General features: G+C 45.4%; 2 protein-coding genes across 2 annotated transcripts in view; one reads left to right on the top strand and one right to left on the bottom strand.

Annotated features, from left to right (window-relative positions):
• The window catches only part of LOC144782220 (WAP four-disulfide core domain protein 2-like), a 49,906-nt gene extending 41,985 nt beyond the window's left edge, over positions 1 to 7,921 (top strand). Inside the window, exon 4 of the mRNA XM_078661455.1 lies at positions 5,605 to 7,921. Coding sequence (XP_078517581.1) covers positions 5,605 to 5,642 — 38 coding nt within the window. The 3' untranslated portion in view covers positions 5,643 to 7,921. The remainder of the gene's footprint in view (positions 1 to 5,604) is intronic.
• Positions 7,922 to 11,658: 3,737 nt separating this feature from the next.
• The window catches only part of LOC144782219 (calpain-1 catalytic subunit-like), a 194,453-nt gene continuing 182,732 nt past the window's right edge, over positions 11,659 to 23,379 (bottom strand). Inside the window, exons 20-21 of the mRNA XM_078661454.1 lie at positions 19,949 to 20,007; positions 11,659 to 12,934 (exon numbers count right to left, since the gene is read on the bottom strand). Of these exons, the coding sequence (XP_078517580.1) occupies positions 12,908 to 12,934; positions 19,949 to 20,007 (86 nt within the window). The 3' untranslated portion in view covers positions 11,659 to 12,907. The remainder of the gene's footprint in view (positions 12,935 to 19,948; positions 20,008 to 23,379) is intronic.

The raw sequence follows: 23,379 nt of genomic DNA, 5'->3' as shown, positions 1-23,379 counted from the left end.
CGCAGGGACGACCCCTCCAACTATCACCCTATAAGCCTAATCGACTCTACCCAGAAGGTTGTCGGGAAGGTGTTACTTGAGAGAATCTTGCATTGGGCTGATGAAAACGAAGATTCTCTCAGATTACCAAGCGGGATTCAGGGCTGGCACTGGGACAATAGAGCAGGCATTTAGATTATTATTAATTTACTGGAAAGTGGTTCTTATAGGCAAAGGCAGTCTTTACCTCGCTTTTATTGATCTAAAGACTGCCTTTGACCTGGTGCCTCGGGAACGCTTATGGGGAGTGCTGTCCGATATGGGGATTCCTTCCAATATTTTGTCAATCCTAGTGAGGCTTCATGAAGGCAATTATGCCCAAGTGAGGTGGGGCACTCAGGGGAAGAAGACAAATAGAATTCCAGTGGAGAGAGGTGTCCGCCAGGGATGTGTTCTTACTCCCACTCTCTTTTCACTATATGTGAATGGTGTGATTGAGCACTTGCTGGAAAATCCATCTGATGCACCATCCCTGGCGGGCGAGCGAATTCCAACCCTCTTATTCGCTGATGATACTCTTTTAATATCCAAGTCCCCTATGGGCCTCCAGAGTCTTAGATAACTTTCAGTCCTTTTGTACTCAAAGAGGGCTTGTAATAAATACAGACAAGACAAAATATTTGGTGTTGAACCCCCTGAAAAAACGTGGGCGACCCCCAGTCCTAAACCATGTATCCTTGGAAAGGGTCACTGTATTTGTTTACTTAGGTATACGTATTTCTGACACCATGCAGTGGAACCCTCATCTTAACAAAATGTTATTAAGCCATAAAAGGGTAGTGGGGGCACTCCTTAAGGAATAGCGCTCCTCTTCAACCAGACCCATCGCCCGCCCCGGTCATCGATATCTATAAAGCGAGGGGAGTCGGTTCGGCCCTCTATGGGGCGGAACTGTGGGGTACTTGCAATATGGAACAGCTGTTAAGATCAGAAAATAAATTCTTAAAGGATTTATTGGCACTCCCGCAGAGCACCCCATCGGTATCCCTGCTACTTGATTTAGGATGCCACTCGATTAAAGATCTGGCAAAAGTCCAGCCGCTACTGTTATGGGCCCGGCTGTGGCGAGTGCCAGAACTAGAAAAGTATGCAGAGGGGTTGGCAGAAGTAATGTCGATGACGGGATGGTACAAAATTAAATGGCTTTAAGATGTAACATTTCTACTTGGTGAAATAGGCCTCAATGAAGCCTGGGTAAGCAGGTCTCCCCTCCCCCCCCCCTCCCCCCCAGGCAACGTTGAAGAATCTTTATTGGAGATGGGTCGCAACTAGAAACCACACTGATCCAAAGCTTGGTAGATTAACAGAAGACTTCTTAAGGTATAAGGATGTGGCATTCCAGGAACCCTATCTTGATATCAGAAACCCACTGATAGGGCTTTGTATTTTAGATTTAGGGTCGGAGTGCTCCCAGTGCGCAAATTTACTGCCCGCTGGAAAGCCCCATTTCACACAACACCCTTTTGCCCTATTTGTAAGTCCAGAACAGAATCTATTGCACATATTCTGTTCGCATGTCCGGCCTATGTGTCACCGAGGAAGTGCTGGCTTAAACCACTATGTAGATTATTGGGTACTAGACATCACAATGAGGCGTTGCGTATCCTGATGTCTGACACTCGGCCGCTGTACGTATGTGGTCTCTCAAATGTTTTATCATGGGCTTGGGCCATTAGATCTAAAAGGCTTAAAGAAAATGTATAATCTGTGATCTTAAAGAAAATGTATCATTTTATGATTCTGATTCTGATTCGTATTTTACTCAACGCATCAGGAGAACAGCAACTCAGCAAAAGAACTGTTCAGAATAGTGAAGGAGCTTAGCAAACCATCCAGCACCTCAGAAACCCTCATCCCCTCAATCGAGGCCTGTGAGCGCATCAGCACTTTCTTTTCAGATAAAATCAACAAAATATACTCCACCTTCACTCCCCTAAATACCCCCAGCACGCCGGACAACCCTGGCAAAAACATAATGACATCAGAAAGATGCAATGACCAATCAGATCCAGGCAATGCACCTTGCCTAACGAGTTTTCAACCACTCTCTGAAAAAGAGGTACTAGCGGTATTGAATTCAGTCAAATCTGGATCCCCTTCGGACCCCTGTCCCCACTTCGTGTTCTCCAAAATAGCCCCCACGCTCTGCCCCCTTGTCACCCGACTCTTCAATAAATCGCTAATTACCGCTTCTTTCCCTGAGGTCTGGAAACACGCCTCCGTGACCCCCCTCCTGAAGAAAGCAGGATCCGACATTTCTAATCCAGAGAACTACAGACCCATCTCCCAGCTCCCTTACCTCTCCAAAGCCCTGGAGAAATTGGTTAACATACAACTGACCCGATATCTGGAGATTAACTCTCTCCTGGATCCCTCACAGACCGGCTTTAGAGCTAACAATAGCACCGAGGCAACGTTGCTGGCAGTGTCGGACAGTATCAGATGCTCCACAGATCAAGGGGGATCGGTGGCACTGATACTGCTTGACCTGTCAGCGGCGTTTGACACGGTATCCCATGACTGCCTGCTAAACACACTCCTGAGTAAAGGAGTGCAATAAACAGCATTGAACTGGATTCAATCTTTTTTGAGCAATCGTACCCAGGCAGTGCATATGGGTCAGTTCCACTCAAAACCCAACCCCATCGGCTGTGGGGTCCCTCAGGGGGCCTCACTAAGCCCCACTCTTTTCAATGTCTATATTTCATCCCTGGCTGACATTATAAGGAAGTGGGGCATTGGCATATGCTCTTATGCCGATGACACACAGCTGATGGTGGCAATGGATGAGGGGCCTGAGACAACAAAAAAAAACCTACACGATTGTCTCTCCGAGATGGCCCAATGGATGCACAACCACTGCCTAAAATTAAACGCTGGCAAATCGGAGATTCTCCTGTTCGGGGGAGCCAAACTTATATGGGACGCCACATGGTGGCCACCCTCATTGGGACTGGCCCCCACTCCAAAACAACACGCAAGAAATTTGGGAATCATCATGGACGACGCCCTGTCCATGAAGGACCACGTCCGTTCACTCTGGGGCAAGGGTTTTGCCATACTCCAACTTCTCGCAAAGATATTCCCCTGGATTGCAGACGCTCAGTCACTCAAGCCCTACTGGTTAGCCGCCTAGACTACGGCAACGCTCTATTCGAAGGGATGAACGAACAACTCTTCTCCCGCTTACAGGTCTTGCAAAATCAGGCGGCCAAACTGGTCTGTAACAAAGGCAAGCGAGACTCGGCATCGGAATGCCTAAAGAAACTTCACTGGCAACCGATGCGCCAGAGGGCGGCCTTTAAACTACTCAGTCATGCGCACAGAGCTCTTCATAAAACCGGCCCCACAATTCTCCAAGGGAAGATTGATTTCTACATTCCCAACAGGAATCTACGATCGAGTCAATCAGCGCTGGCCAAACCTAAGCGTATCTACAAAGTCAGAACAGGTGGCCGCGCCTTTTCCTACCTGGCAGCCAAAAGGTGGAATGACCTACCTTCCGACCTAAGACACACCACAAACTATCTTCAGTTTCGACAAAAACTGAAAACTCACCTCTTCCCTAAAACATAATTCTCCAGCAACGCCTTCAGGAGTCTCTATTGGTTCATCCCTTGGGATGAGTGTCGCGCTCTATAAATACCGCAAAAAAAAAAAATAATAATAATAATAATCTGTAAACTGTGATTTTATCTTTTTATCTGTGTTCTTTTTCTCCCTTTTACCACTGATTTTAGCTTTGATGTTATTTGTGTATCAAATCCTTTTTTTTTTTCTTAAGGTACACATGTAATGTATTTTTTAATATGATGCTTTTAAGATGTCTTTTTATATCGAAATAAAGCCTTATACTACTACTATTGCAACTGCCGCTCTCTGCCTCCTCTCTCAATCGAGAGATGGGGATGTTTAAACTCTGCTGGAACAGAAGTCAGTGGAGAGCACAAATAGCGCTGCCATATGCCCCTGAGATTCCATTGATGGTGTGCACTGCTTTGCAGCACGGTGGTAATTGGGTGGCACTGACTGCCTGGGCTGAAAGGGGGGTTGACCACCATGGGAGATCTCTATGAAGATGGCGCTGCAATTCCTTATGAGGTATTGCAGGACAGGTATGAGTTGGCTCGTGGGGACTACTTATTGCATTTGGCACTTATAACGGCCATCCAAATGCATTGGAAGGATGGGGTCAGAGAACCGCCAACCTCAATGGCTTGTCAATACGTAGTTCTAGCAGCTGGCACCATCAAAGCGGTTACATGTCTGTATCGCGGAATGACACACGAGAGACTAGCTCCACTGGTAGCGCTCCGACAAAGGTGGGAAGAGGACTTAGGCGAAGTAATACCTGAGAAAGCGTGGGCGGGGCTGGTGGAGCGCGCCTGGAAAAGCACCAGGAGCGCGCACTTCCAATTGGTGCATTTTTTTATCCTCCACAGAGCTTATCTTACACCAGCAAAAATTAATAAATATGTTAATGTGAATTCGGCAATGTGTTCGCACTGTAACACGGTGGGAGCAGATTTTTGTCACATGATTTGGAGTTGTCCTCAACTTGGGACATATTGGGAGGAGGTGGTAACACTTTTGCACGATGTCACGGATAGATATATAGAATCCATTATAGGCCTCTGTTTGCTGCACTGGTTCCCCCACACTTCTAAGAAAAAGGTAACTGGTTAAGTTTATAGATTTGGGGCTTTTGCTGGCGAAGAGGGAGATTACAGCTCACTGGAAGGCCAGGAAGGGTCCTAGTTTTCTGAGATGGCGAACCAAGCTCATTAAATGGGCGGAATGTGAGGAGTCCACGAAATTGCAGTTGGCGGCCTGCCTAATAGCGACAAGGCGCTGGAGATGGCGAGAGCATGAGAGGCGCTAGTACATTTATTAAAAATCCCGGACACGAAATCCGATGAGGAATCTTGCACCTCAGACTTAGATGCGCTGCCCTGAGGGGGTTACATCTCCCCAGGGGGATGAACACACTGGTGTCTCACATGGGTGTTACCTCCAACAGAAGAGAATTGCATCCTTATTTGATGTTTTGTATTAATTTACTATCGACGCAGCTGTGCCTTGTTACATATAGTTGTTACGCCAGTGGGGAGGGGGGTGGGATAAGAGGGAGGGCAGGGGGATTGCATTTCATAATGGCAGGTTCAAGGCAAGAGGATGGATTTTTTTATATGACACTGGCAGGACTGTTGATTGCAAATGGGCTCCATTTGATATTACAGTGATCCATGCTTGTCAACTCCTATGGAGCGTGGTTTCTTCTATTACAAATGCCTGTTGGATATGTGAGATATTCCTCAGTTATAGTTCAATCGCATAACATGCTACTCTGAATGTAATATATTTTGACATTGAATGCAATTGTGTTGTGCAATTTAAAACAGTAAAAATATATAATAAAAAAAAATTAGGAAACTTGACTTGGGGAGTGAACTAGAGTCCTTGGAAACAAGGAACTCCACTAGATAGGACTGAAGTAGCTTTTACAGCACTGACACCAGTGTTCTGGTTTATGATCTCACCTGACTTACTGTTTTTATGTTTCAGTGTTGCAGACTACTGCAAGTGGAGCCATCGTTCCCTAGGAAACCACTATTGTTATTCAACACATGATGAATTAAGAAGGTTATTCTCCCCTTGAGTGATTTTCTTGGAATCGTTAAACAATATGCCGGTGGAGTTCAGAGACTTGTCATTGCTAATATGGGTTTCCATAGTTCCCACATTCCTTCTAATTGTTTTTATTATCAAAGTGGGGTTGTAAGTTTCTTGTGCTCGAAAGATTTTTGTCTTTTCAAACGTAGATCTGCATCCCTCTATAGACCTGGCTCCTCCTTTACTTTACATACTCCTACACTCGTCTCATGTTTTATCACTTTTTTATCTGGACAGGAACCATTACTCCCGTGATGTAGAAAGGCATAAGGGTGAACTGGGCAGAATCATGGGTAGGCTGAAGGCTGATGCATTCTAAGTCTGTAGGGAATGCAGATTCTGTCTCTAAACCCCTCACCTGTGAAACACTCCCTCTCTAGAACACCTGCCTAATCCCTTGGATCCCAGGGACTATTTTTAAACTTTGCACTGGATCAGGGGTTTTCGCAAACAGTTCCCGGGGGCTGCAAAGTACTGTTTGAGGCATACCTGAGGATCGCACAGATGCCTGCAATTCAAGAGTCAGAATGATGAAAGACCGGCATAGGGGGACGCAAAGCAGATGCATGGTGTGGACAACAAACCAAGCCTTTCCGTGACTTCTGTCTGGCACCAACGCTCTCTTCTCATGCACCAACAATTAAAGTCAAAGCACTGACTCATAATGTAAAACGTGAGAGGGAAAGAGATACTCATCTGGTGGCTGAATTGCAAAATGTGAAACCAGAAATCCTGGCATCAGTCCTGGCTTCCCCACTTGATGAAATTGTGTGATCCTATGAAATTGGTTAATTTCACTTTTCCTCCTATTTCTTCATTACCACATATGAGAGACCCTTAAAATATAAGATAATTCAGGATGTGTGCTTTACAAAACCTTCTCTTGTGTTTTATAACAACCAAGGCTACGCACAAGGCGCACCTGACAAATGACTTGCCTCTTGGTCCACAAATGGCATTGTTTTCAGAATGGGGGCCGCATGAATGTTTCTAAGATCATGTTTGAAAACTATCACTTCCAATAAAAGCTTCTCAATGCAGTGATATAATCTGATCTATTAAGGTAAAACGCTCATGCATATTATTAAAATACATGTTTTTAAGTTTGCAGAGTTTATTATGTTTTTACCTGTTTAGTGCAATATATCTTTAAAACTAAAGGATTTCCTATAGATAAGTTGTCTAGGACAGCTTCTTTTCTTATTTATCGTTACTTTAGTTAACTTGTAAATAAAGTATGCTAGTCTGTTTCACAGCTTTCTGAATGTTCCTGCTCTGTCAAGTGAACAGCAGCCCAGGGTGCTGTTCACCAGGGGGCCGCAATTAAAGATCAGGAGGGCCACATGTGTCCCTGGGTGTACTTTGAGTATCCCTGTCCTGGATGATACACCGCCTCATACCACTGGAATGAGAGAAATTTGCCCAGACACTCCTTGAATGGATATTGTTACATTTTAGGCTAATGCTAGACACACCATCTCAATAAATAATGCCTTTGTTCAAGCTAATTGAGCACTTAGTATTTGTTATTGAATCATGCAATGTGTGTGGATACACCCTAACTAGCAAAAAGAGGGTGGACTTACAAACACCACAATGGTCACTGTTGTATCTTTTTTCTGCCACAAACCCATCTGTGATGTGCTTAGTTTTATTAATCGCAAATAAATCTATCATCAAGGTCATGCACAATGATATAATAAAAATGCCACCTGGTGGGTAACACCTTAGGCAGAATTGTAGATTATGGGTGAGTGGAAATCAAGATCCAGGGAACTGCATTAAAGGATGCTCAAACAAATTAAAACATTTTGCTGAGCAGTTACGAGAAGCTAAAATTACAGTGCTTTTTCGATTTCGGCCAATCAGTTCAGCTTTCTATTGCTCAGTCAAAGTGAACATACGTCACAAGAGATGTTTTTATGGAAATAAACACTTTTCTTGCAGAATACATAGCTCTTCCCCTGAAACTGGTACGAGCTAAATATATTGCATTTGGGTAATCGCAGCTTCTTAGTGTTGAGGCCGAACGAGCAAGTTATCTGGCATCTCTACAGCCAGACAGGTTGTCTGAAGCAAACAAGTACTGAATGCAAAAACATATTTTTAATATAAACCTCGACCTCTGCATTAACCTATGTATGTAAGATAAAATACTTACTTTGTATTCATTTTTCTAAAGCCTTTAAAATAAAGTATTCCCTCTTGATTATTCTTTCGTGGCCTCTTTATCATGTTTTTATAAAAAAACAGTGAAAAGAAGTGATGTTAAAAAGGTACAGTTTAATTTGATAACTCCCTAGGAGAAACTGAAAAGATAAAAATATGTGCTGACGCGAAAGGATGGTTAGCTTATCAGTCCCCATGTATAGTGTACACTGTTTGACAACTCACTAGATTCTGTGAATCACTCATTCTGCACCGATTGGTACATGGCCTTTCCAACCTAAATCCAGCCTTTAATAATGACCACAGGTTACAGAGTCCTAGCATCCAAAGGATTCTGAAACGATGCCAGCATCACCCTCACTCATGCATCATTTCATGCTCCAGGTACAGCTACTGACTTGGCCAAGACCCAAGTCTTAATGACTGGCATCAATTGGCCCAGCAAGTGGGAAAAGACCATGGCATGGGTTTGCCAGAACTGTCATCGGAAACTTAAAATGTATCGAATATGCACCGCGTAATATTGGGTTCTTGGTTCAAATGCTTTGTTTATCCGGCCTACAACAAAATCCTCAGCGCCTTGGTTCAAATGCGTTCCAAACTGTGCACTGCCGTTTAGTTCATATAGCCTATGATAATTGTGTTTAGCAGAAATATCAGCAGAGGTTTTCAGAGTCTCTAAAATACCAACACTGGGTTTAAACACACCAACATCTTCTTCTACGGCCAATTTATGTAATCTCGCATTCTTGACTGAATTACGATTTCCTTCTACATGGGGCTGCCACTTTCAACTTGTTCAATAACTAGGCCAATCATCTATCTATGCACCCATTTTGATTGATCCTCTGATGCCGTTGTCAACTCTGACTTCTCCAAGAGTCCTGTTGCATAGCAACGGTTGGAAATTGGTGCAGTTTATGGAAAACTACATACACAAAATATTGCTGAAGTCTTGCAAGGCTTCTGAAGAAGAAACAGGGATGGGTTGCAGACGCTCCATTTTAATTGTGTGTGCTCACAATGCCTTCTGAATAAGTTAATACATTTAAGGAAACACAATCACATAATATTGCACATAAAACTAGGGACATGAAGAAGCCTATGCAGCAGGCTTAATGGCGCATGCTGCTCATGAGTCCTCTCTATGATTTCCTTCTCCCACTGATGGACAAACGCCACTCACAAAACACTCTAGCCTGGAAACTACTGAAAAAAAACGTTCTCTGACTGTTTTCTGTCAATTTGTGCCTCAATTTCTGCAAAATGTACAGTGCGACCAGCTGGTAATGAGATATGGACCCCATGAAGTTTAGGTATCTCCATGGATGCCACAATTGGTTGTCATCTGCCTCCAAACACAAACGGCTCCTTAAAGCCCTGACGCTTGACCTAGTTGGACTAGACTGATGTCTCTGAATTATCTCCCATTCCCCTTTTATTGGATCTCTAGGGTCTGTCTTATACGGACACCCGAAGGAATCTATGCGGACCAGGTTACTGTGAGTGAAACAGTAACGTTCTAAAACCTGTGGTTTGGGGTTATGGTTGACTTCTGGGGAGTTGTTGATCAGTCGAAGATAGCAAACCTTTCAACACTAGCTTAGGCCAAGCTTTCTTGAGCCTTAATACAAACACAAAGCTACTGAAAGCTCTTTGGCACACAAGATCATTCGTGACTCGTTTCGTAATCCTATATTTACTTACTGCATGCCAAGTAGCAAGCACATATCAGAAAAGGCTCTAGCTCTATGGTTTCTGCAAGTTCCTCTTCGAGGCCAAGCATTTTCTGCCTTGGAATTCATTACCACTTTCTTTCCTTTCCCAAGATTCCTTACGGAGAGTCGGGAAACTGCTACAACTCTTTCCAAAATATCTGCGTTCGTTCTGGTTGGTGCGTTTCTGACCATTCTTTCTGGTTCGGATTTAGTGCCAGCATACCTTTAGCTAAATGCCCACTTAAATAAAAAAAGAATGCAGGGAAAATTGAGACAAAGAGTTTGAGACCATAAGTAATATTCAGTCACCCACTGAGCTACTTGTAACCTAGACGAGGACAGAACACTGACCTGTGGAAGGCCTTCAGACACTGATTCTGATCAAGAATATAATATAACTTATATTATTTGGTCTGGTGCTGGCAGTTAGGCTTTCTAAATCCCTTTCTGGGATCATATCATGGCTCCAAAAGTGGGTAGTACCTTTGGGTTTCTTTTTTGTACCTAACTTTGACTTTTTCGAGTACAATACTTACCATTAAAAACCTTTTCCTTTCAAGGCCTACAATCGAGTTTGATTCACCTATGTATAGGAATTGTTATTACATATTTACAAAGGCCCAGCTTGATTCTGGCTATGAACGATTCCGTCAGCAGCTTACTGGAAGGAGGAACAAAATAGCCTATATGACTTGTTCAAGGGTGAATGGCAACCGGGTTAAAGAGCATTGAAACCCTTGAATGAAGACCCTGTACATCAGTGATACTCAAAGTTCGGCCCGGGCCCTCTTGACCTTTACATGCGTCCCCCCTGCTGAACACAAATATTCAGAAGGAACAAGCAAGCATTTATTAACCAGCAAATAAATTCTTGCCCATTTATTTAACATTTCTTTAGACATCTTTACCCATTCCCTGATCCACCCAGACCCCCTAGCACCACTCTGCTGGCATCAGTCCAGTCCTCGGTCACATCACAGACCGTACTTTGTGGCCCCTGGGCAAATGTTTGAGTACCCCTGCTGTAGATGATGTAGTGCAGAAATGGGTAGATGCACACTTGTTTCTTGTTAAGCTCTGGCAATTATGGGAAAACAAATCATAACCTATTAGGCGGGTCTAATGCGAGGAGTAAAAGCATGACTTTTCTTCAAAGTGAGGTGGGACCTGAAGCAAAATGGCTTGCTTAGGCTATCCCCACCCTACATCAATGTGGAAGTGGCAAGACCATCTCTTATTTTAGGCGCATTAGCAGTTAGATGTTGCACAACTCACGAGATGGAAGGATAATACCCACCTGCTCTAAAATATGGTTATTGGAGATTCAAATCTAGCTGACCTGGAGAAATGCTAGCACAGGACGGGTAGCTAAAACGGATAATTAGCATTGCTTAATCCGTTTGGGACAGCACTGATTTGAAAAACCAATTAATTTTGTATTCACATTTGTTAATTCCCAATGAGTCATCCATTTGTTATCTTACAAGTTGGCAACGTTCAATCTTTTTAGGTCTTCCATTTTAATATAAGTGAACTGCATCTGGTAACTTTCTTCTCATAAATAGTAAAATACCTATCCTGACTGGACACTGATTTTATTGTTTGATTACTGTGTTGTAATACATCTGCCCTGCCTTACAAGCGGTGGAGAGTACAGTGTACCAAGAGATCTCTCGCGCATCCAACTGAAGTGCAATGGGAACTAGGACCCCAGACAGAAAGAGTAACCATGGACTGCCCTAGGACCCACAGAAAAGGCATCAGATGAAGATTAGAGAAGTAAATAAACCCGCCTGGAAATTATGTTAAAAACAGTTAGCATTTTTTCTGCGTGGACAAGGCTACAACGTTGAGAGAAGGAGTAGGCGCTTAGGTCAAGTTGGCAACTTTAATAGCAGGATCCAGATGTCAGGATGGAAATATTGTGGATCCAAAAAAGGTAAACCTTCCTCTGATTGCTCATTTGTGCCCCAGAAGGCCAATCGTTTATTTCATTTCCATTGGAACTGTTCAGTTTTTTTCAGACATGGATACTTAAAAATAAATGTACTAGGAGGTCTTTATTTTTTAATAAGTTATTTTATTGAAACAATCCCACAGAGACCAATTCTGTCCATCTTGGAATGCATGTTTGCACAAAAACATACTTATGTCACAAAATGTGCCATTTCAAGTTCCACATTTGCACTTTGTAGGTACCCTTCTTTGGGTATTTATATTCCAGGAATGTTGAAAGAAGAAACAGAAGAGGGAAATTTCTTGCTGCCCAAGTGTATCTATCCGTGCTCAGACTCCCGGGATGACATGATTCAAAGTTCCTTTAGGCTCAATTCTGCTTTCCCTAGATTAAACCAACATAGTTTACGTCCAACTAGAGGCTCACTACAGCACATCCCCAATGCTTTTCTTCATGAGATGTTTGTTATGGGCTTACCATAACATCTATTAGATGATCCACACAGATTATTCAAGGCAAGCACATTTAAAATCATTCACAGGCCAAATCTCGAGGATTTTGCTTTAGCCATTTCTTGAAGGTTTTGGTCAATGCTCCTGCTTGGTATCTCCTACCAGAGGCTCCTCATAGTTCTTCTGGCACATGATCATTAGGGTATATTCAGCATTTGTTCCATATGCTATTTTCTGCAAATTCTACTCAGCCTCCATATAGACTATCCTAGTGGAGGGGGATGAAGGGATAGCTCTCAAAGGATCCACTTTGTACAGCGTGTAAAACGCTCCAGAAAATCGCTGGAAGTGGTATCATGTTAGTGGCTGTTGTACTTACACAAGCAGAAGCAGCCAAGAAGGTCTTGGCAGACTGGCTCCACAGCACACTGCTGTTGAGGATCCCCTTGGAATGGTTTAGCAAGGGGACCACAAGGTGTCTCATGGTTGTGATTTCCAAGGATCATTTCGGACAGTGTCTGAATCTAAAGCCTGCCCAAGAAAAACCTGGCAGTGGTTCCACCGGTGTGTCAATGGTGGAGTTTGTCCATAGAATCGTGGTAAATTCATACAGGAAATTCGAGACCGAGGTTTAGCATTGCACTTCAAGATGAGGCTCTTCATGGTCACATGGTAGAGTTTCACCCATGAACTATTTTGGCACAGACCACAATGGAACAAGGTGTGAGCCATGGTACCTTCAAGTTGATGCTTCCTGGTGCAGGCTCATAGATGCTCTATGGTTCATTTTGGCACATGTATCCTTGTATATTCCTGTAGGTGCTTGCTTGGCATGATCAGAGTTTTGACAGCATCTCCTTCAAATATCTGCTTGCCTGACGTAAACCAATGGAATGCTTTTAATTGTACATGGTTATATGTAACCACTAGGGAAGAAAAACAGAGAGAGGAATTAGTATTTACTTTGTAAAAAAACGAATCCTAGTTATCACAAATACAACAACAGTGTAAACAGAAGTGCCCCTAAACAACCTGAGACCCACATGTTAGGAGTCTGTGTGCCATGATGCTGAAGGCATTCAAACTAAGATATTAATGTTCAAAAGTTAAATAAATTTTTTATTAGACTGGGAAAAGAGCCCGCACCAATAAAAAAAGGAACTCTTCTCAGAGTGTTGGAGGCCTGCTATGTCATTTAACAACCCAACAATAAGGAATTATTTCAGTCCATGATAGCCTGCAGAGATATGCAAAACGAGAGATTTCAGAAAGATACCTGCAAGTCCACCCAGAAGTGATTACAATTGATGTGCTGTTACTGAGGGATACTTATGTGTTATGGTGGAAGATATGCAAGATCGCCTAGTGCACCCTGGGGTACACACGTGCCATGTACTGGAAGATGCAAGGCGTAGCCTGGGGGAGGTTACAGGGACCTATTACATTATGAAGCATCTGTGCTAAACTGGGAGTAGTGACCAACCATACAATGAATGATGCTTGCATACTATTCTTCAAGAGACAAAGGAAGAAGAATACGCATCTATAGACTTGCGTGTAGGACAAAGAGTCAGGGGAAAATGAAATGAGGGTCTCATGGTTTGAATAGTATGCACCATGGAGCAAAACGTATCGATGCGACTAAACCACTAAGAACCATGGATGTCATCTGTACTCTAGACCGGCAGACAGAGAAGCCAGGGATGCTGTAAGTAAAGATTCACATACATAAGGGTAAAGAAGAGGAGCGAAGCCTGGTACAATATGAAAGGATCCTGGATATCTATTCTATTGGGGTGCAAGGACAATGGCCTTCTAGTCAGCACTGGTTTTCTGTAATGGAAGGGGACACCCAGGCGCAGGCGAGAAAGAGCTGTGTCCTCAAAGAAATGAGGAGAGGACCAAGCCAGTGTCGATACCATACTCCGCATTGGAAGAGCTGAGGAGAGGCTTGCTCCCCCTACTGGAAAAATCAAGGGGACGTCTGTGGCCCCACGTAGGCCCTGTTGCATGTTGTGGACGAGATGAAAGGCGTCGGGGAGGGAACTGGGGCACTGTCAAGAACACGTTTTCTGTATTGGGAGAACAGGAGCACTGCAGAGACATGGCCTGTAGGACAAAAAGGTAAACGCTGCCAAGGATATTAAGTGCTATGTATGGGGAAGAAATTGGCTGCTTGGGAAGATGGATGTGGAAGAGATGGTTATATTGTGCAATGGGAAAGTATGGGAAATGACAAGGGTACTGTGCTCAGTGTCATGAAATGAAAGTCAGACAACTACTTAATGATTTGCATTGGCTGTATTTCTAGAAATAAAACATGAACAGGGCACTGTGATAGACCATGAGGGAGAAGGACGCTATGGATAGGAGACCTTTATTATATTCTCCATTACAAAATAAGTGACCAAGGAATTAGAAGTAGGCCACAAGCTGTGTACTTAGGTAGGTGATAGTGAGCAAAATACCTAATCTGATAGAGAATTCTAGCCGCAGATTCCATTTCATAGAATTATCCCTAGGTGTCAGACTAGATCCCGAAATTTTTCGTGAGCAGTACCCCTGCGCCCTAGTAGGTGGCACCGCTCGGATACGTGTGTCATTCGTACCGAAGTGATGTATGCGATGCCTATATAGGTGCGACCCAGGTGCGCTGATGTCCGTTCTTTTCTTTCCATGCCAGCCAGCGCAGATCCAGGAATACCCCTTAGTCATTTTTTGGCAAGGTATTTTTTGACGTTTTGTTAAAGTCTTTTTTGAGGTTTACCTCATGGTGTGGCAGGGATGTCAACCAAGTAGGATGGCTTTAAGCATTGTGTATGCCTTTGGTGCCTCAAGCGGCATGAAGACCCGAAGGGCTACTCCAACTGCCACACCATGCACCCGAAGGACTTGTGGGATCACTCCCTCAAGCTTATGGCGGCTCGACAGTTGAGGTAGCGCCTGGGTCGGCTCCGCGCCTCCCTAAGTTTCCAGGTGCCCGAGCAACCCCCACCCAATTGAGAGAGTTTTAGGAGTCCATGCACCTCATCTTTGGGCAGCCCGTTCCCTCCGGCCCGTGTATTCAGGAGGGGCTTCTACTGGATCCATGTCAGTGGCTTCAGCACCATTCGGGCCCCAAGGATCCACAGATAGATCTAGATAGCCGGCTCTACGACCTCGATCTCCCTGACACTGATCTGGAGGCCAATGCTCCTGGTGCCCACCAGCAGCTCCATCCCCATTCTCATCCTCCACTCTGACATGCAGCCGGAGAGGCGTCGTCCTTCCAGAACGGAGCCTGAGCCCAATTCCTAGGGGCTATGACTTGGGGAAGAGGGGTTGCTGGACCCCGAAGAATACCAGCCTTATCAACACCGTCTGGGCTGAGGATCTGGGTGAAATCAGTGGACAGGACACTTCTCCAGATACTAGCATGGTTTCTCCTCCTATCTTTCGCAATGGTGGTGTGGAGGGCAGCTGAGGTCCTAGACCTTAGCTTGCCCTTGGTGGCAGTTAAGACTAATGTCTTGACAGAAGTGCTTCAGCTGAGAGTGCCTCCATCAGAACCGCTTCTCCCTTTCAATGAGGCACTTACTGACATCCTGCTTGGGACTTGGTCCAAGCCCAGCACAGGGGATCCCATGAACAGGAGGATGGCCAGCTGCCACTGCCCCCTTCGGGGACCCACATTTCCTCACCCAACACACTACCTGGAGAGCTTGGTGATCCAAGCCTCTACATCCCATATACGTTTTGGCACATTCCCTACTGCACCCCTGGACAGGGAAACCAAATGGCTGGACAATCTTGGTAATAAGATGTTTTCTTCGACAGCCTGGCACTGTGGTCTGTGAACAACGTATGCCTTTTGAGCTGCTATTACCATGCATTGTGGCATACAGTTGGGCAGCTGCTGCCAACAGCCCCGGAGGAGGCCCTGGCCGTGCTTTCCCAGGCTACTGCCGATGGAAGGGATGCAGCGAAGTTCAAGTTGTGGACTTGAAACCACTGACTAACCAGGCAGAGCGGTTTTATTGAAAGTGTCCCGGGGACGTCATGCCTGCTTGAGGAAGACTGGGGATGTCCAGTCCTCACTCATACACATGCCCTTTGATGGCTTCCATCTCTTCTGAGACAAGGCGGATTCGGCGCTGGAGCGCTTTAAGGACAGCAGTGCTACGGCCAGGTTCTTGGGCCTTTCTATGGCCCCTAGTCGCCCTCAATCGGCCTTTTTCTCCTTTCATGGCCACAAAAAGAACATGCAACCGCGTCTTTACCCACCCAGCCACAGCGGCAGACAAGCTTTCCAACCTTTGCGGGGACACGGTTTCTACCACCACCGTGGGCAGGTGACCAGTGGTTCAGTCAGTCCACCAACCCCCCTACAGCAGCAGCCTCCAAACCCTCTCAGTCTGCTCACTTATCATGGGCACCAAATAGGCAGTAGGATTTCCCATCACCTGCCCAGCTGGCAGTCCATAACATTGTACAGGAGGTTTTTGCAGATTGTCCAAAGGAGCTACTCCCTTCCCAGTCGAGACTACTGCTCCCTCCATGCCAGCTACTTACGACGGGCTGACTGAGTACCACCCAACTCTTCTCCACAGAAAGTGACTGCTCTTTTGGCCAATGGAGCCACACAGAGTGCCTGCACCAGAAGTAGGTCGTGGTTGCTATTCCTTCTACTTTTGGTGCCCAAGGACGGAGGTCTGTGTTCTGTCATCGATCTGCGCTCTCTCAATTTCTTTCTCAAGGCGGAGAAATTCAAGATGCTCACTCTAGCTCAGGTTCTGTCTGCCCTGGACCCTGCAGACTAGATGGTAGCATTAGACTTGCAGAGTGCTTCTTTCACATCCCTGCCCCTCCTACCCACAAGCATTACTATGCTCCGTTTTGGCCTAACCAGCACCCCTCAGGTGGTCACCAAGGTGGTGGCGGTGGTTGCAGCTCATCTGCAGGGATCGGGGTGCCAGTTTTCCCCTATCACGATGACTGGCTGCTGAAGGTGGGCTCACCCCAGGCTGTCTTCTCCCACCTCCTACCTCACTCTATCAATGTGCCAAAGTCGCACCTGACTCCCTCTCAGATGCTCCCTTTCATCGGAGCTGTTCTGGACATGCTGCAGTTTCAGGCCTATCCTCCCAAATGGGGAGTCCAGGATATTCAGGCTATGATGCTGATGTTTTAGCCACTATCCTGGATTTCGGTGAGACTTACTCTGAAGCTGCTGGGCCCCATGGCCTCCTTCATCCTGCTTGTGACCCAGGCCCGTTGGCATATGCAGGCTCTGCAGTGGGACCTGAGGTTCCAGTGGGCGCAGCATCATGGAAATCTCTCTGACATGGTCCAGATATCCACAGGAACTGCACCGCACCTGCAGCAGTGACTTAAGAACTGAGATTAGGTCAGTGGCAGACGCCTCATCGTTCCCCAACCAGATCTGACAGTGGTGACAGATTTGTCACTCCTGGGATGGGAAGGCAATAAGAAATAAATGAAGATCAGGGGACTCTGGTTTCTGGTGGATTCTGGACTCTGCATCAACCTGTTGGAGCTCTGAGCGATCCGATTTGCATTGAAAGCCTTTCTATCCTCCATCCAGGGAAGGCTAGTTCAAGTGTTCACGGAAAACACCATCACCATTTTGTACTGCAACAAACAGAGTGGGGTGGGGTCGTGGATCCTTTGTCAAAAGGTCCTGCAGCTCTGGACATGACTGGAATGCCATGGCATTTTACCTGATGATTCAACATGTGGCAGGTTCTCTGAATGCCAGAACAGACAAACTCAGCCAAAGTTGCCTAGCGGTTCACAAATGGCATCCCTATCCGGAAGTGATCAAGGTCTCTTTCTGCAGTTAGGAGAGCCTTGGTTAGATCTGTTCCCCAGCGATGAGAAATCGCAATGTCACCGGTTCTGCACGCTGCAGTTTTCAAGGCAGCTCTCGCTCGGAGAAGCTTTTTGTCTTGAGTGAAGCTCAGGCCTCCTGTACGCCTTTCCGCCTGTATTGCTCCTGTCCAGAGTTCTCAAAAAGATCAGAAACAACCCGGCCCAAGTCATCCTTGTGGCTCCAGATTGAGCATGGATAGTTTGTTATCCCAAGCTGTTCAGCACGGCCATCGGTCCTCCAATCAGGCTGCCCCTTCAGGAGGATCTTCTGTAACAGCAGCTGGGGAGGGTTCTCCACCCAAACCTGTCAACGCTTCGCCTTCTTGTGTGGAGATTGAGCGGCGACAGTTGATAGCCTTCGACTTTCCACCTCAAATCTGTAATGTTATGTTGGCAGCCAATCGTTCCTCTACCAAGATGGTTTATGTCTGCAGTTGGGCTAAATTTGTGGCATTGTGTTAAAAAAGAAAAATGTATCCCTTTTCTGTCCCTCTTTCTCAGGTGCTCCTGATTGTTTTTCCCTTGCTCAGCAAGGTTCTGCTCTGGGCACTATTAAGGAATAACTATCTGCAATCTCTGATTTTGTTCGTTGCCTGACCAACCATCCCTTTTCCAATCCCCTATTATACATAGGTTTCTGAAAGGTTTGAAACCTGTTTCCTTCCACTTTTTTCGTTATGCCACAGTGGGATCTCAATCTTGTCTCAATCTCAATATGTGCGCTCCCTTTGAACCTCTTCATAATTGTCCACTCAGGCTCCTTACCATCAAGACAGCTTTTCCTGTGGTTATAACATCTGCCCGGAGAGTCAGAGGGCTTCAGGCCTTGTCATCCAAGCCTTCTTATCTAAACATCTACCCAGACAAACTGGTGCTTCGTACGAGGGCTTCCTTACTTCCGAAAGTGGTCACTTCATTTCACCTAGGCCAAACCATCACTCTGCCTACTTTTTCTGCTCCGCCTCATCTCTCGAAGGAGGAAGAGTGGCTCTACATTCTGGACCCATAAAGTGCGTTGTTGTTCTACCTTGACTGCACACAAGAGTTCCGGGTGGATGACCAAATCTTTGTGGGCTATGTTGGAGCGAAGAATGGCAAGGCTGTACAGAAAAGGATCATTTCCCGATTAATTGTGCTCTGTATGTAAATCTGCTACGCGTTGGCTAAGAAGCAACACCCTGCGGGTATGCATGCAAAAGCTGCTACCACTGGGTTAGCACATGGAGTTCCAGCCCTCGATATCTGCCAGGCAGCAATGTGGGCCTCATTTGACATGTTCACCAAACATTACTGTCCGGATAGTCAGGTCCGTAGAGGTAGGCATTTTGCCTGTTCGGTCCTGCAGGGCTTCCTTGTGTGAAATTGGTCTGCAGACCCACCTCCAGGGAGGTATTGCTTGGGTACCTATTCTAAGGTACGGAGTCTGCAGCTCAAAGTCTCTCTCAGATGAACAAGTTACTTACCTCGGTAATGCCTTATCTGGTAGAGTCTCCATCTAGCTTCAGATCCCTTACCGACCCACCCATCCTTCCAGCTCTGCAAACTGATTTCTAGGGACAAAGTTTTGCCCTTTTAGGGACCTAGTTTTCCACCCCAGTGATCAGTGTACTTCATGGCTAAAGTTGCGAAAAGTAACTGGCGCCTGGGTGGCACCTATATAGGCACCGCAATAGTTACTTCTGCCATGGATGACCCCAACAACGCCACACGGAGCAGAGTGGCACCCCCTACCAGTGCGCAGGAGTAATGCTCACAAAATATTTCCGGATCCAGTCTAACGCCTGGGAATAAATATAAGGTAAGGAATCTCGGGCTAGATAAAATCTCTACTAGATAAAGCGTTACCGAAGGTAAGTAACTTGTTGTTTCATAAACTGAACGAAACAATGAGGGGGTCATTTACTCTATGGGGAGAATTTCTGTGTTGTGCAGTGAAATAGCGCCAGAAGGCTGGGTTCAGTATGAAGCACATGTATGAAAAGATGTGTGGTGAACAAGGGCTCTGTGTAGCTTCACCAATGGCCCTTCACCAATCGCCCAATATATACGTAGACTGTATGAGGAATCACCTGTTGATAATTGAGAGTCACTGTTCCAGAGCTGGCACATACAGCTTCTTGAAACTTTTCTGAAAAGACAAGTGAAAGATATACTTGACAAATTTTCATATAACTATCAGGTCAAAATATAAATCCTTTTAAGATAGAACTTGCGAGATTAAAGGCAAAAATGTAGATTGTAAAATGGAAGGGAACAAGTGGTATAGCAAGATCAGAGAGAGAGATTTTGAAAGAAGTAAAGAGATACAAATTGTCAGAGAAACACGCAGCGAAGAGGGGAAGAAAAATAGCTAGAGAGCACTATAGAAAAGGTTGAGAGGTGAAACAGGTTGGGAGATGAGATATTAATTGGTGTGATTGAGTAAGGAGGCAGAAGTAAAAGAATGTAGGAGGGCTGAAATAGTGCATAAAAGAGTTTGTGGTGGATAGTGGCCGAGAGTGGGAACAGAGAAACAGAAGGCAGGGAGAGAGAGGGCACAAAGATTGAGACAAACGAGTCTAAGGGCAAAGGGAGTTGTCAGAGACTTGACGGCAAAGAGCTCAGAAGGAGGAAGAAGACAATGACTGAAAGCTATCAAATACATTGCAAAAAAAACAGACCTAATTCACCCAGACAGTTGGCTGCCTTCTCTGATCCCCTGGAACAGAATAAAGTCTCTCAGATCAGTTCTTTTGCCCGCGCAACGCGATAGAGCCCTGGCTTTGGGAGAAAAAGTTGAGGCCCCTTTAAAGGACCTAGGGCAGGTTCAGTCGAATCAGGCAACAAGCACTTTGCGCTTCAGGCACCAGAATTATTTGCGATTAGTGCTTCATCCGTGGAGCAGGCAGAGACCTTCTTCCCATTAACGGAAAGGCCCATGGTATTCTCTTGGATCTCTGGAGTTAGGAAGGATGACCAGAACTAAGCCCACATATTCAGACCGACATTTCTTTTCCTAGCCACAGAGGGTTGTGGAGGCTTTGTACCATCTGGCCCTGAAGAAGATAAGCTAAGAATGTTGTTGTTTAAGCCAGCCAAAATGACTTTGGCTTTTTGCGAGATGAGAAATTAATGTTAATATACATTTTCCACAAGGCATTCTAGATGTAATCTCGTATGTCCTCAGTAGCCGTCATTCCAACAAAGGTGTCTGCTAGAAATTGGGTCTCTAGTTTGCAGAGGTATGCACTCTGTCCAAGTTGGGACCACAATCCTAGTCGGGGTAAGTCACAACACAATCCTAAATCATCCTGTCCTCACCCTCTGGTAGTTGCAAACAGAGCAGGCAGGCTTAGCTTAAGAAGGCAATGTGTAATGTATTTGTGCAATACCCCATACAAATACACCACAATAAGACTCCACAACAGTTTAGAAAAATTGAGGATACTTATCTGTGTAAAACAAGGTTAAATTGGTCAAACTCTATCAATAAGAAGTCGATATATTGTATTTTGTACAATTAAATGCAATGAAGCACTTAGAAGCAGGTAACGCCAAAAAGGTACTCCAGGTCGTGAGGGACCGATGCTAATCCAAAGTTCAGGCTAACTGTGATGGAGACTGGCCCGATACTGGTACCCACTTGGGCCCACTGAACAGTGTACCTTGGATCCTGGGGTGCAGTGTGCGCTGCAAGGCTTTGCGCTGTCTGGCGTAAGTTCTGAAGCTGTGCGGCGGGGCTTTGCGGGGCTCCGTGCTGTCCGTCGTGGATTTGGCAGAAACTTAGCTGCAGAACCCACTTCTGAGGCTCAGAACTTGGACGAGGCACCTCAGGCAAGGGTAGGACTCTCAGAAGGCAGAGCCCAGCTGCACCACCAGAACTGCAAGAAGTATTTAGTGTCCCTGAGACTTCAGAAACAGGAGGCAAACTAACAAGCCCTTGGAGATCACTTTGTAGGGAAGGTAGATTCCAGCTCTCCTTCCAGCAGAATCAGGTAGCAGCAGTCAACGGGGCAACCAACTGGAAAGCAGTACTTCCAGAAAATCAGCCCAGTTGAGTCCATTGAGCAGAACTACAGTCCACTGACAGAGGTTCAGTTGAAGATTCAGAAGTGTCTAATTTGGGATGGTCAGAGGCCCAGCACTTATACCCGAATGTGCCTTTGATGTGGGGGAAACTTCAAAGAGTGGTTTTCAAGTGCACAAGCACCCCTTTCTCGCCAGTCCTGTCTTCCAGGTTATCTATGGGGATTCACCAGCCATTTGTGTGGTGTCAGGTCATGACTCCTTGATGTTCTGGTGTAAGCTCCCGTCTGCCCAGGCCAGCCATTGTTATACAGATTAATGCAGAGGGGTGTTCAGCCACTCTTGGCCTTCCTGAGTTTATGGTTGTCGGAGAGGATTGCATGAATGAAATCTATCACCCCGTCCAGATGGGTATTGGAGACAGGCTGGAGGTCACATAGAGCAAAGTTAAGAGCAGAAAGATGCGCACTGTCTGAAAGTGGCATTTCAACACTAGTAGTGTTAAATCTAACCTTACCAGCAGAGTGAATTTATCACTACCATTCTATCCATACCAAACATGATAAAGCACTCCCTTGGGATCAGAAATTACCAGTTAGAAGTGCGTAAGGGAATTGCCAATCCTAGTCTATGAGAGGAGTAGCGCTCACTGAAGTGAAAAAAGACATAGGCCGTTTTTCACTACCAGGATATGTAAAGCAAACAAGTACATGTCCTTCCCTATGCTAACATAGCACCCTGCCTCTGGGTTGCCAGGGGCCATCCTTAAGGGTGACTTATATAAAATAAAAGGGGGAGTCCAGGACTTAGAAAGTAGGTTTACCTGCCAGTCACAATGAACTTCACACGCAGGCCCTGCCATGACAGGCCTGAGATATTGTTAGGGGGCAACTTACATGGGTGACAGAATCAGTGCTGCCGGCCCACTAGTAGCATTTCATGTACAGGCCCTGGGAACTTGTAGTGCATGTTACTAGGGACTTATAATTAAATTAGATATGCCCATTGGATACATTCCAATGTTATCATGTTTTAGAGGACAGAGCACAAGCACTTTAGCACTGATTAGCATAGCTTAAGTGTGCAGAGTCCTGGAGCCAACTAAAATGTATACAGAAAATGGAGGGAAGCAGGTGAAAAAAGTTGCGGGAAGACTCTCCCAAGGATATCATGTCTAACAGTGTCCAAAACAGAGTCTTCAACATGCCTGTCATTGGTCAGATTACTACGGCCCCTGACAGCAACAGGCTAAGAAGACTCATCAGTACTCAGTTCATAAGAACTTTTGAAGCTTGGTTATGAAACAAGCACCTGAGGGTGGTAATGACAGGTTTAGGGATGACACGCTCAAAGCAGAATGTAGGAAACCCAAGGGCTGAGAATGCTACACAGAAGATTTGTGAGGAGATATAGGCTGGGAATTTCCCAGGCCCGTTTAAAGATCCTTGCTCTGGAACAATGGCACACATGCATTGAAGTTGTCTTCCAAGTTGCT

The sequence above is a fragment of the Lissotriton helveticus genome, chromosome 9, assembly GCF_964261635.1.
Source record: "Lissotriton helveticus chromosome 9, aLisHel1.1, whole genome shotgun sequence".
Lineage (NCBI taxonomy): Eukaryota > Metazoa > Chordata > Amphibia > Caudata > Salamandridae > Lissotriton > Lissotriton helveticus.
This window is presented reverse-complemented; position numbering and strand designations above follow the sequence as displayed.